We start from the raw sequence: 13,840 nt of genomic DNA on the forward strand, positions 1-13,840 counted from the left end.
CCTCCTGTTTCCCCAATTTAAGCACCGTCTTACCCACTTTTAGGTTAAGGAAACCATGGCATAGAGAGGTCAAGCAACTCTCAGACTCACACAGCCAGTAAGCCACACAGCCGGAGTCTGAAATCTGTCTGGCCCCAGAGTCTGTGTTCTTACCACGCTGTTGCTGTCTGTTACCAACATGTTACCTGGTTTTATTCCATAACAGTTACTAATATTTTAATGCACACAAAGCCATCTTTTTGCAAATCCAAATAAAGGAATAACTATTTCCATGTATACCGTGTTGAGCTTCTTAATTTCAATCTGTCCCCTTCATCGTCCCTTCTCATTATTGACCTTCCTTTTAACAGGGACAAAAGGTACATTTGGTTGGATTGAGTTCTTCCTTGACCTTAGAATAAATTCAAATATATAATCAAGAAACTTGATTATATTAATTGTTTACCTTCCATAGTAAATAGTAGACAATCTCTTTGAGTTCCCTATAGGGCTTGCCTGCCTGTTTTATAGTAGCAGATAATGAAGCAGGTGCTCTCATCCTATGAAAAGCCCCAGGTCTGGTGCTCGTGTTCAGATATTAGGAGTGGAGCCCTGTCCAAGTGACTCTGACTCTCCCTGTCTTGGCTGGCCTTCCCTCCCCCTTCCTGCTGGGCCCTGCTGTTCGCTAGCACGCAGGGAAGGAGAAGAGAGGCAGGTATGGTTGGAGGTGCTTTTGTCCTTTCAAATCTGTTGCCTGGATTGACTTCCTTGAGTTTATTAGGAGTTTTTTCCATTGGGAAACCTTCATCAGAATTGAGTTGGTAGATGGGAGGTCCCAGGCCTTCATATTTTTTTTTTTCCAATTAAATATTCGGGATGGCGGCTTCCCACTAGGAATGACTTATACTGAAAAATGATCCAACACTTTTTGTTTCTGCTTATTTAAGTTTCAGAAATTTGATTTCATGGTATCTCATTTTAAATACTCTTGCTCCATTTTTCACATATAGTTCAATTTCAAAGTGTGTCGCACGATACTTGTTTTGCTAAGAATACTGTCACTAACGTCATCGTCTGGTTGTTTTAATAGCAAGTTTTATCTGCCTACAGGAGAATATTAAAAAGTGAGCCTCCATATCCTCAAGAAATGAGTGCTTTAGCTAAAGACCTAATTCAGCGTCTTTTGATGAAAGATCCCAAGAAAAGATTGGGATGTGGCCCACGTGATGCGGATGAAATCAAAGAACATCTCTTTTTTCAGGTGAAATATATTGAACAGATGGTTTTGTGTGCCCTGCTATTTGCAGAGTGCTTGCCCTTCTTGCTGAAATGAGTGGGCGTGGTCCCTTTTGGGGATCTCTGCTCCCTATTTTCATATACATTTCACTTTTTTAAAAAATGACAGGGCCCCTGGAGGAATCCAAGGATCAGAATTCTACTTGGAGACACCTAAGTAGTCTTTTTCTCCCTAAGTGAAGTGAGAGTGGGGAGGACCATAATGGCATTCAGTCTTCCATATGCTTATTGGTTCCTGTTTTGAGTATTGGTTTCTATTTATGATTTTGAAATTTAGGCATATGGACTGAAGAGGCTTTTTTAATCTTTCTTAGTTCATGAGCCGTTCCCCCCACTGTGTTCCACCTTCTAGACAGTGATTTCGTTTTTCCTTCTTTTTTGAGGAGCGATCTTAGACAATTAAAAATCAATCTAGGGGCGCCTGGGTGGCTCAGTCAGTTAAGCATCTGCCTTCGGCTCAGGTCATGATCCTAGGGTTCTGGGATCGAGCCCCACATCGGACTCTCTGCTCAGTGGGGAGCCTGCTCTCTCCCACTGCCTGCTGCTCTGCCTACTTACACACTCTACCTCTGTGTCAAATAAATAAAACCTTTTTAAAAAAATCTATTTCTCAGTTGCATAACTGCAACATAGAATTAAATCGTCTTTTTTTTTTTTTTTTTTTTTTTTGCTTATCCTGAAAAAGCCTAATGAGGCCATTATGCAGAGCACCAATGTATCTGCTCAACTTAGTTTGCTCAATTTAGTGACAACAAAAACAAAAACCTCCAAAATTTTAGATAACTGGGGGCAAAAGTTATGTTGGTCAGCTTGACTGGTCAACCTGGGACACCATGACCTCAGGTTTTAAAACCCTGCACTTACCACTTTTTTTTTTTTTCTTTTTAAGAGAGAGAGAGGGTGGGAGCACATACATATGCAAGCAGGGAATGGGATGCGGGAAGGGGAGAGGGAGAGAGAGAATCCAGGCAGGCTCCACACTCAGTGGTCCATGCAGAACCCACCTGGGGACTCCAGCCCAGGACCAGAGTTGAAATCAGGAGTCGGATGCTTAACCAACTGAACCATTCAGGTGCCCCATAAACTTACGACTTTTAAATAATTTCATCACCTCAACAAACATGACTTCTAAATATTCATGATCTAAAAGGACCACCCTGGGGCTCCTGGTTGGTTGAGTGGATTAAGCTGCTGCCTTTAGCTCAGGTCATGATCTCAGGATCCTGGAATCAAGCCCCGCATCGGGCTCTCTGTTCAACAGGGAGCCTGCTTCCCCCTCTCTCTCGGCCTGACTCTCTGCCTACTTATGATCTCTCTCTCTGTCAAATAAATAAATAAAATCTTAAAAATAAATAAAATAAAAGGACCACCCAAGTTTTATTTTATTCTCCAAACTGAGCTTTTACAGTATTATCAGCAAAACAAATGAAAATAGCATAACAAAACAAAGAAAAAGCTCTGCTATTTATGTCATCTATTTTTTTTAAATATAGAAAAACAAATAATGGTTGAGAATAAGAATTACCTCTCTGTATTTCTGTACTCAAAAAAAGAGCATCAGTCTCTCAGTTGTGACCCATTTAAAAGTTTATTACTATACATCTTACGGAAGTTCAATAACAGAAATACATTAAGAATAAAATAAATTTCTCAGTGTGTGCATTTCATAAATTAGCATGGCTTACAAAGATTAATATTTGAACAAGCTATTTCAAATACGTTGAGAAATCTGGCTCAAAATTTAACAATAATGTAAAATTCAAGAAATACTCAAAATATCTCAATCATATTTCCTAGGATCTTTTTCTCTGTGGTTCCCTATATATGTCAATATTACAGTATGTCTTTCGTATTAGAGAAATTTCCCTTTTCTATAGCTTGGAATAGTACTTTTAGGTCATTTAATTGCCTTGCCTTTTAAATGACAAGAACACTTTAGGGAAGATCAGACTCCAACTTACAAAGACCTAAATGGAGAGGAGGTGGAGAGGAACATAATAGCACTCAATTTTCTACACACCAGACATTCTCCTGCTAACAACATATTTCTTTAAATTACCCCTTTACTCTAAAAGTTTCTTTTAATGTGTGTATAAATAGCCAAGCACAAATCATATGCTTGTAATGGAAAACATTACAGCCACACAGAGGACAGAACACTACTCACTAGAAAATCAAGAGATTGGCCCTTCCACTAGCTACTGTTTATGTGAAAAAGGTTAGTTCTTACTTCGAGCCTTCAGTTTCCATGTGGATCAAATAAAGATGAGCTAAATGATCTCTAAAGCTCACTCTTAACTGGAAAACGTGAAGATCTGTAATCTAGTGATTTTTTTCTACATTACCTCCACAAGAGGGCATGATAAAAACATTTAATGTTAGTGGATTAAACTTCCCAAATGTCATCAAGCATCTCTGAAATCAGAATGCGTCTGACAATGGCCAGTGTCACCGTTCTAGTTGGTGATGACTTTCCTTTCTTAATGGTACATAAAACAATGGTGTATCTCACTATCCATGATGACATCTTAGATTCGACGAAATATGTTAATAGGATAGCTGTAGGATTCAATTCAGTAAGTAATACCTGAGATTGTTTTAAGTGACAGAAAGACCACAAAGAAAATAGAGCACAGAGTTGAATTTGAATAAGATAAAACATAGCACTTTATCAGGCAGTCAGTGTCTGGCATGGGGGGAAGAGAGATCAGATTATCCCTTGGGGAAAAGAAGAAGCAGTATTTTAAAAGCTAGAATACAGTTAAACATGTAAATGATTATTACATCAGTATGGCAGTATCATTTATACTTATAGATATAAACAAGTACATGATTTATAGTGAGTTTATTTTCTAATCTGTCCAAATGACCAGGAGGGCAACCAAGTATCGGCCAAGAGCCACTTAACATGGCCTCTAGAAAACAGGAATATTCCTTTAGAATTATTATTCATATCCATAGAGCATTGAAAAGCCCTTTATTACAGTTCAGTTTTGTTCTGGCCTCACACCTTTCTCAGGAGGGTCAGGACAAAAGTAATTTTTGTTATCCCTAAGGGTGGATTAGGATATCCTGGTGCCCCCCAGAGGACACATCAAGACCCGAGTGATGGAAGGCCATCTCATCTTTCAGACATAGCATTGACTGGAGCCATCAACTGCAGTCAGAAAAAGTGTTCATACTTAGGAATAAATAAATATATGTATATGTATATACATATACACATATATATTTGTATACAAATAATATATGTATATATGTTCACAAATATATGTATATAGAAATGTATAAATTATATATACACATATAATATATAAATATGTATTTATATAGATATATAAATATAGTAAATTAATATGAATAGATACATTTTTATTTTTTTTTAATTATTTGTTTGAAATATGTGCTCTTTCCCTATCAACCTCTTAAAACCCTAATCTGTCTTTGTTATTCTTAGACAGTTCTCAGAAAATACTTCAGCTTTGTTGGTTTCTACTTTGGACCAAATTTCTTTCTCTGTTTTAGAAAATAAATTGGGATGATTTAGCCGCCAAAAAAGTGCCCGCGCCATTTAAGCCTGTCATCCGAGACGAATTAGACGTGAGTAACTTTGCAGAAGAGTTCACGGAGATGGACCCCACCTACTCCCCCGCAGCGGTGCCCCAGAGCTCCGAGAGGCTGTTCCAGGTAATCTCCAGGCCTGCGCTCACCCACACAGGCCGCTTGTGCTCTGGGGAAAAAGATTGATTTTTCTAGGTGACAGTGTTCTTGGCATCTTAAAAGCAAGATTGTCTAATCTCTTCAATATTATCTCTATATTATTAAATACAGAGATACTGCCCATTATTAACTGAAGCTTATGGTCTGTTAAATAGTAGATATTACTTACGTGTTTGTTTGTTTTTTATATAAAGCCTGCTGATTTTTTTCACTTGAAATTTTATTTCCACTCAGGCTCTCTTATAGAAAAATACAGTACCGCTTTATCTTACCTCTACCCATATAAATTTTCTCCGGTTCATAAAAATTGTTATCTGATTCTTTATCTTCAGTGAATAATGTCAACTGCTTTCCAACTCCTGAAGATTTAGAAAAGATTTTCTACTTAGAAAAAGATCATCTTCAGACTTGCAATACTGTGTATTAAATGGCGTCCGAGCTCCCTCCTTGGCAGCCATTAAGTGTCCTTCCCATGAGTATAATCTGGTCACCTGGGCTGTGTCTCTGGACCTCAATGACACTAACGTCTAGCACATAGCTGGGCACAGAGATGTTTAAAAACTGGTCTTTGAACTAGTGAATGTTCTAGCTTGAACAGATTAATTATCTATCACTATACCACTTTTGGTTCAACACATCCTTCTGATATTTGGTTTTATTTCTTTTCCAAAACTCTATTTAAAATTTTTAGTCTACGAAAGTATAATGAGCCAAATAATTGCTATTAGAAACTAACTGTAGCCTTTGAAATAATAATAAGCAAGAGCCCTTAGATCACTTTGTTGAGACCTTGAACTCTACCCTTTTTGAGACGTTGGTTGTGTTTGTATGCGACCTTTTATCAGCAATGCAGAAGAATTACAGCCATGAGTCAGATACGGGGGATGAAATAGAAAGGAAGGTGTTTCTGCCTTTCATTTTGAGTTGGTTTAATTCTACCAGAAGATGGCATTATCTCCTTCTGAAAAGCATTTTTCTGTTGATTTGAAAAAACCTTGCATTTTAGATTACAAATAAAATAAAATGAGAGTCATCCTAACACATATTTGAACGTTTTTCAGTCTTTTTTCTTGTTTTTAGAAAAAAATTATGACATCTGGACTGGGCTAACCTGGAAAATTGCAAATCCTCATTCTTCACTCTTCCTTCTCTTTTGAAGGGCTATTCCTTCGTTGCTCCTTCCATTCTGTTCAAGCGCAACGCAGCTGTCATAGACCCTCTTCAGTTTCACATGGGAGTTGAACGTCCTGGGGTGACCAATGTTGCCAGGAGCGCAATGATGAAGGTAGAGACGTGGTTAATTAAATGACATCGGTATGATTTAAATACCAACACTAATTAACATTGTCAAGGCCAGTGAACGGAAGAGACTTCCCATTTGACTAAGACGCCGTTTTAGGAAATGAATAAGTGGAAATAGCAATATTTGCCTTAGAGAATTAGTCACATCCATTTCAATGAACTCCTTAGCAAATGATGTCTTAAAAAGTTCTGTAGGTGAAAGTAGAAATCAGCTAAAAAGACGATGAATCTTAGAAGATTCTAAATGTATCCCACGAATATTATTATTTAATAATGTTTTTACTTGACCATGTCATTTATCCCTCTGCATTCCTAGTATTAAGTTAAATGATGTTGGTCTCTTACAGGACTCCCCGTTCTATCAGCACTACGACCTGGATCTGAAGGACAAGCCGCTGGGAGAGGGAAGTTTTTCAATTTGTCGAAAGTGCACACACAAAAAAAGTAACCAAGCATTCGCCGTCAAAATAATTAGCAAAAGGTAGGACCATGCGTGACGTTCTTTTGTATGGATTCATCCTGGTCAGTGAATTCTGTAAATTAGGATTTTTATTTTAAAATCAGTGGTTTTTTATAAAGCTTTTCACCCATGGGCGTAGCCATTCAGTTCATTAGCTCACCTGACTCTAATAGATGTTTGCTGGTGAAGTATATCCATTTGAGACGTAAATCGCAGGGTGACGGGCTTTCGAGGTTCCTGCGAGAACATCGTCTATGGCAATCAGACGTGCTCAGCAGCTGTTGCTGCTCCTAATAATTAGAGATTTGAAATACTTTTCTTCTGAAATGACTTAGCAATTTTCTGGTAGCTTTGAGACCCTGCTCGTCATTTCGGTAACTCCAGATTACCTCCGTGATTATATATTCCTGTTACCAAAATGTCAAGGCAAGCCAGGCATGAATTTCTTCGTAGGACTGGCTCTCTTCCGCTCAGAAATAATCATTGTCTCGGGAAGAACACAATACTTGTTCTGGTGGGGGTAGGATGACTCATTACTGTCAAAGAGACCTCATTGTGACACTGACGGTTACCTTCCCAACGCACTGTCAACAAACACAAAATTCGGGTTGGGACAATCCGGACATAAAAACTTGGTGAAGAAGGGGTAGGTACGTGGAGGCTGACTGCTTTCCTCTTGCAGGATGGAAGCCAATACTCAGAAGGAAATCACAGCTCTGAAGCTCTGTGAAGGACACCCCAATATCGTGAGGCTGCACGAAGTTTTTCACGATCAGGTATTTTGACACGACTTTTTTGGGCATACGAGGGTTTTACTTCTTTCCAGGCTCATTGGTGCTGCCAGGTCAGAGTCAGGGACTTGGGATAGAACCCAGCCCCTGGAGAAAACGGAGAAATTTCTTACCCCTCCCCCAGACCCGTGCATCCTTTCACATCTGCTCTTCTCCCTCAGTGGGCATCTAGGACATGGACCAAGGGCAGAGGAGCCAGAGCCGGGGGCGCTGTCACAAGCTGCACTCTGCTTGTCACCCATTCAGCTTCTGCCCACCGTAGCTTAATCACTGGAGAGTTCTCAGGAGCCCACTTATTATCAGCCTTCAACCTTCTTTTCACTTCCAGAATGGAATATAGAGAGTTGTAAGCCTCATTCGTGCAAGCTGAAGAGGGGAGACAAAGCAGAAGGGCAAAGGCGCTCCTCTCATCTTACATCAGATGGCGTATTCCACCCAGACCACACGCCCGGTCACGCCACCCCCTCCTCTCCCAGAAGCGTGTAACTCTGCTCGTGGGAGGAATGCCACTGTGTCGGGCCATGCCTTCTCCTCAGCCCCTCCACTGCCACCTTCCATGACAAAATCGGCTCTGTTACACTTACCTTTCCCCCTGGGACTGGATGAGAGGACACGGTCCTATTTGCAACAACATGCTAATAAGCGCAAGAGCCAGACCCAGTCCTGATGCGGCTTACCCTAACTCTACCAAAGAAGAAACGGACTCTGAAGGGTCACGAGACTTGTCCGTAGTTACACCACAAGGAAAACCTGGGCTCCAGGCTCGGGCTGTCTCCATGTGCTCCTGTAACACCGTGTCCTGGGCAGGCCATGGCTCAGTTGTCGGCAATCCGAAAGTTCCCCCGGGTGCCATGGCCAGCAACCATATGTCTCAACCCCAGTAACTGCTGCCCTTCCTGATCGTGTGCCTCACATGGGCCAGGTACTGTCCCGGCTCCCACACGTGTTGTTCAGTCCTTACAGTAACGCCATGGGGGGAGAAAACAGAAACTCGCAGAAATTAAATAACAGGGCCTCACACTTCATAAGCGGTAATGCTGAGCTCTAGACCCAAGCACCCCAACTTCAGATCTCTGCTGCCTTAGGGGAGGCAGAAACATGGAGGGAGCACCCGAAAATGACACAGTCATCTCTTCGCTCTCTGGTTCTCATAGTCAGAAAAGGGACATCTTTGATGTGAGGACTTGGGGGAATGAGGACATGCCCCTCCACTTGTCTCCACGTTGTTGGGCTACCCAACTGCAGTAGAAGTAATGAGTCCCCCAGCCACTGGAGGTGCTTAAAAAGAGCCTGGACAGTTTCCTGTTGAAGATGATTTCCATGATCAATCAAGGCACTGAAAGATGACCTTTGACACCACCCTCTGGTTTTGCGCTTGTGCCCACCTACGTCCCCGCAGAGATAATCAGTCTCTTAATGTTCAGGCAGATGTCAGCTCCCAGGAATTGTGTCCCTAGCTTTGTACTTAGACCACAGGTCAAATTTATCATTTGTTACTTTTATATTAAAGAGTTACTGAAGGGTGCCCGAATGGCTCAGTCAGTTAAGTGTCCGACTCTTGGTTTCGGCTCAGGTCATGCATGATAGGGTTGTGAGATCCAGCCCTGTATTGGGCTCCATCCTGGGCTTGGAGCTTAAGATTCTCTCTCCTCTCCCTCCGCCCCTCCCCCAGCACTCAATCTCTCTCTCTCTCAAAAGAAAAAGTTACTTAATACAAGTTGTCTCATGATATAATCCTATATATACTAGTACAAATATATTAAAATGTATTATATTCTACTCTTGATACCTTGGGTGATTTTTTTCAGTGTAGGTGACAACAGTGGCCTCGATCATCCCCAAGTGCACACGATCTCCTTCAGTGGGTGATCTTCAATGGGTGAAATCAATGAGGGTGGGTCTTCAGCAATGCAAGGGCAGTGGAGTTCATTTAGTGTACCAGGATCTGTATTCATTTCCTCTTGCTATTGTAACAAATTACCACAAACCTAAGGAGTACCAATTTATAATCATACAGTCTAGAGGTGAGAAGTTCAAAATCAATCTCACTGGTATAAAGTCCAGGTATCAGCAGGGCTGGTTCCTTCTGGAGACTCTAAGGGATACTCCGTTTGCTTGCCTTCTTTAGCTTCTAGAGACTGCTCACATCCCTTGGCTTGTGATCCTTCTTTATATCACTCCAATCTCTTGTCTCCATACTCCTGTCCCATATTGTTGGCTCTGATGGGTAACATAGGCACTCTTCCCATCTCAAGATCCTTAATCACACCTGCAAATTCCCTTTACCCTATCAGGTAACATCTGCAGGTTCTGGGGGTTAGGATATGGATGTCTTTGGAGGACCAATTATCCAACTGTCTCATGTATATTCTCACAGTTACTTATTTTATTGGTAAGGGTACTAAAGCTCATACCGGTTAAGTAGCGTCCCCAGGGTCATAAGGAAGCAGCATTCCAGGTTTGACTCTAAAACTTATCTTTTATTTATTTATTTATTTTAAAGATGTTGTTTATCTGAGAGAGAGAAAGAGCAAGAGCAGGGTAAAGGGCCGAGGGAGAAGCAGACTCCCCACTGAGCAGAGAGGCTGATGTGGGACTTGAACCCAGCAACCTGGATCATGACCTGAGTTGAAGGCAGGTGCTTAACCAACTAAGCCACCCAGGCACCCTAAAACCTATCTTTTAAACTACTTACAGGTATTGCTCTCCGTTTTTTATTTTAAAGCTCACTGGCATATGCTTGTAGCAGACCTTCAACTTCGACCATATCTGTTGTATGTAGAAACTCAAATCACCTTGATCTCTGGTAGCCTGGAAACAACTCCCGTACTAAAATGTTCACCTTTTAAAATGTGCCCTATATGTACAAGATAATTGCCTTTTTTATGAAGCTTTTTTCCCCCCTGGATTTTGCTAATTCAAAAGGAAGCGTGTTTACTGAGCGATATTGGTTCTGTAATACATAACACCTAAATCTGTTGACTGGGTATCTTTTTAAACTATGTTTGTGTTCATTTGAGAGATGATACAGTTTCTTTGCTTTTTGATTGCCTTTGTTATTTTCTTTATGGACATGTATGCAAGGCATAAGAAATAACTTTTTAACTATTTAATTAAGAGAATGCCACTGGTATGCAAAGCAATTATTTAGAGAAAAACGAAAATTAAAAAACACCACCCTTGAGCTATGGGTATTTGCTATGGATATTAACAAAGAACCCTGAAACTAATCCATTAAGCTCTCACAGGAAGTTCAGAGGGACTTCATGAAACAATACCTTTTTAAAAAGATATATTTGCCATTCAGTGGGTGAGTCAGGCCTCCTGTGGGCAGTTGCCCATACTCTGTCCTTAATCTTCTCCATTATTTAAAGCAGACACTTTCACATTATTATCAGCACTAAGCCACACTTTAAAAAGAAAGATATGTAAACTTGATAGAGAGGGTTGGAATGGAATTCAAATGAAAGAATTAGTCAAGGAAGGGATATATAAAGATTTCACTGCAGCACTTGAAATTTTCCATGACCAAAATAGAATTCTAAAAAAGCCACATTATCCCTCAATTCTTTCCTCTCCACCATTAAGGCTTGCTATTGATTATTTTAACAAGGGATTATCTAAATTTATTAGCGATAGTTAATTGTCCAGGAATGTTTCATCCGTAAATGCACTTCTCTTCATGAAAGCCTTCCGCATTCTTCTTTTCTTCCTCTCTAGCTTCACACGTTCCTGGTGATGGAACTTCTGAACGGGGGAGAGCTGTTTGAACGCATTAAGAAAAAGAAACACTTCAGTGAGACGGAAGCCAGCTACATCATGCGGAAGCTCGTTTCGGCCGTGAGCCACATGCATGATGTGGGCGTGGTGCACCGGGACCTGAAGCCAGAGGTATCAAGGCACCGTGCTCCCTCCTGTGGCTCAGTCCAGCCCCAGTCCCAACCCCGTCCCCTCCCCCTCCACCGCCGCCGCAGGATGGGCTTTTCTTGTTTCATGGTTTAGAGCTTTCTGCTAAAGAGATACTTGCAGAGATACTGTTTCTTGGATTTTCTTTCTCCTCTATTTTAGTCTAAAATAAATTTGCTTTTTTTTTTTTTTTTTTGCCAGCAGATCATCTTGAGGTTATATTTGTAAATGTGAGAGCCTTTTATGGAAGAAATACTTTATGCAACAGTTGTGGGCCAAAAATAGTAATGGAAATTTTTGTAGCAGAAAATAATATCCTTTCTATATGTGTACCATTTTAGATGGTTTTTTTTTTTAAATGGTGTATTATCAAAACTTTTTTTCATTTATATCGAATTGATTAGCTCATGAATAGGAATGTATATAATTCTATTCTAAATATTTAAACATAAAGAATTGTCTTGGTTTAATTAATTGTACTGCCCTTATATGTGCTTCTCTTCGCTCACGTATTATATTTATAGAATTGTGTAGCAATGCGCAAGCAGCCCCTATTTATATATTTCTTCTTTCGAACAGTTAATAGAAAAGATTCTGGCTCCAGAATGTCCTTGTTTAGTATCAAAAATCTGAAAGTTTCCCCCTTTTAGGAAATCATCAAAATAATAATAAAAATTAAAACACAAAACCCAATAATTTATAAAAGCATAACAATGACTCATCCTTTATCATATGCAGAATTACACATGTTTCCTCTTTAAAATAGAACTTCATTTTTAATTACCATGTGGTTATAATGCATTGTCAAATTTTTTAAAATAATAATTTATTTGGAGTTCATTTTTTGTGTTAAACCACAAAAGAATATGTCTCTGAAAGCACCATTTTTTGCCTGTTAAAATATCTTGGATCATTGGTAGGAAGAGGATGTTTTAAAAATGGAATTTTTTTTTTTTTTTTAGATTTTATTTATCTATTTCAGAGAGAGAGCACAAGCAGTCGGAGGGGCAGAGGAGGAGAAGCAGACTCCCTGCTGAGCAGGGAGCTTGATGTGGGGCTCGATCCCAGGACCCTGAGATCATGACCTGAACCAAAGGCAGATGCTTAACTAACTGAGCTATGCAGGTGCCCCTAAAAATGGATTTCTGTGCATCCAAATATAACTGACTGATTCTAAAGCATATAAACTTCTGTCTGTGAACTTCCTATTACTGTTATTCATATTACTAGTAATTAGTCAAAAGTGAATTGTGTTTTATGAACTTGCAACTATGGTAGCTCCCCCTCTGCTTCCTTCATCCGAGTTCTCACTCTCCTACAGAACACCCACTGAAAATATGGTGCTCCGTACATCAGAGATTAGCGATCTATTTTTAAATGTGAAAGCACACCACTTAAATGTTTTCTTGATAGACAAGGAACAAGCATGTAATTTTTTTAATTGAAAAGATCTGTTCCATGACTGTATAGAATTCATTTTCACATGTTTTATTCTTTGATAACTGGCCATCTGTCATCCCATGAGTCTCAAATGAGGCAACTGTCCTCTCCAACAGAATTTAAATTTGCCTTCCTATTTTCCTGATAAAAAAGATACTTATGTTGCTTAGTTCTTCTTATTTGTTACAAACCTTTTCTTTCAAATAATCCTCTGAAACGAGGAATTATCATATTATTTGGGACATTCTACCACAGTGATAGCAGCTCTACATCAAAATAGACCGTGGAGAAAGGAAAATGTGCCTTTGTACTAACATCCTCATAATAAAATAGTTTTCACTTGGACTTTTAAATCGTAGAGTATATATTACTTCCAAACTAAAAGTTTAATTCCTCTCCCACTGATGTCATAGTTTAAGATCTGATTATATATCTCTTGGTTTATATTTTTGTGGCCTTGGCTTTCTGCTTAGGCAAAATCCTAAATTCTGGGTGAGAAGCAGACAAATTTAGAAGCTGGCTGACATTCCTCGTGGGCTGCTTTGTACTTTTCAAACTAGACCCCATACCCTTGAAAGATTAAGAAAAAACTGCATCAAATTAGTTTCAGGTGGAGCTTGAGGTGAGGCTGAATGGCCCTTGCTTCCTGCCACTCTCGCCCATGCGCACCCAGCTCCACTCGGAGAGCGGAGTCTCCTGCATTTCAAGAACTGCGGCTAAGAAAGTCCTCTGCCAGCCTTAATATAGCATAAACTGAAGTCATTTCCAAAGGCTGAGCAGACTGGATGAAGCCAGGGGCCAGGGGCAGGTTCACACCGCAGAGACACTCGGGAGCCATTTGCTGAGACTTCAGAATGCAAGCACGTGAACCCCAGCTCTCACTTAGTGGTGGTGAACCTTACATTCCAGCGTATCCACATTTTAATTCCATCACGCATTCAGGATC

At 40.1% G+C, this 13,840-nt stretch overlaps 1 protein-coding gene across 4 annotated transcripts in view; it reads left to right on the forward strand.

Moving 5' to 3' along the window:
* Nucleotides 1-13,840, forward strand: part of RPS6KA5 (ribosomal protein S6 kinase A5) — a 171,917-nt gene that overhangs the window by 143,088 nt on the left and 14,989 nt on the right. For all 4 annotated transcript variants that reach the window (XM_059182504.1, XM_059182506.1, XM_059182505.1 and 1 more), the window contains 6 exons: nucleotides 1,090-1,240; nucleotides 4,801-4,962; nucleotides 6,155-6,280; nucleotides 6,645-6,778; nucleotides 7,440-7,533; nucleotides 11,269-11,439. In XM_059182504.1, the coding sequence (XP_059038487.1) occupies nucleotides 1,090-1,240; nucleotides 4,801-4,962; nucleotides 6,155-6,280; nucleotides 6,645-6,778; nucleotides 7,440-7,533; nucleotides 11,269-11,439 (838 nt within the window). The remainder of the gene's footprint in view (nucleotides 1-1,089; nucleotides 1,241-4,800; nucleotides 4,963-6,154; nucleotides 6,281-6,644; nucleotides 6,779-7,439; nucleotides 7,534-11,268; nucleotides 11,440-13,840) is intronic.

Source organism: Mustela lutreola, chromosome 7 (genome assembly GCF_030435805.1).
Source record: "Mustela lutreola isolate mMusLut2 chromosome 7, mMusLut2.pri, whole genome shotgun sequence".
In the NCBI taxonomy this organism is placed as follows: Eukaryota; Metazoa; Chordata; class Mammalia; order Carnivora; family Mustelidae; genus Mustela; species Mustela lutreola.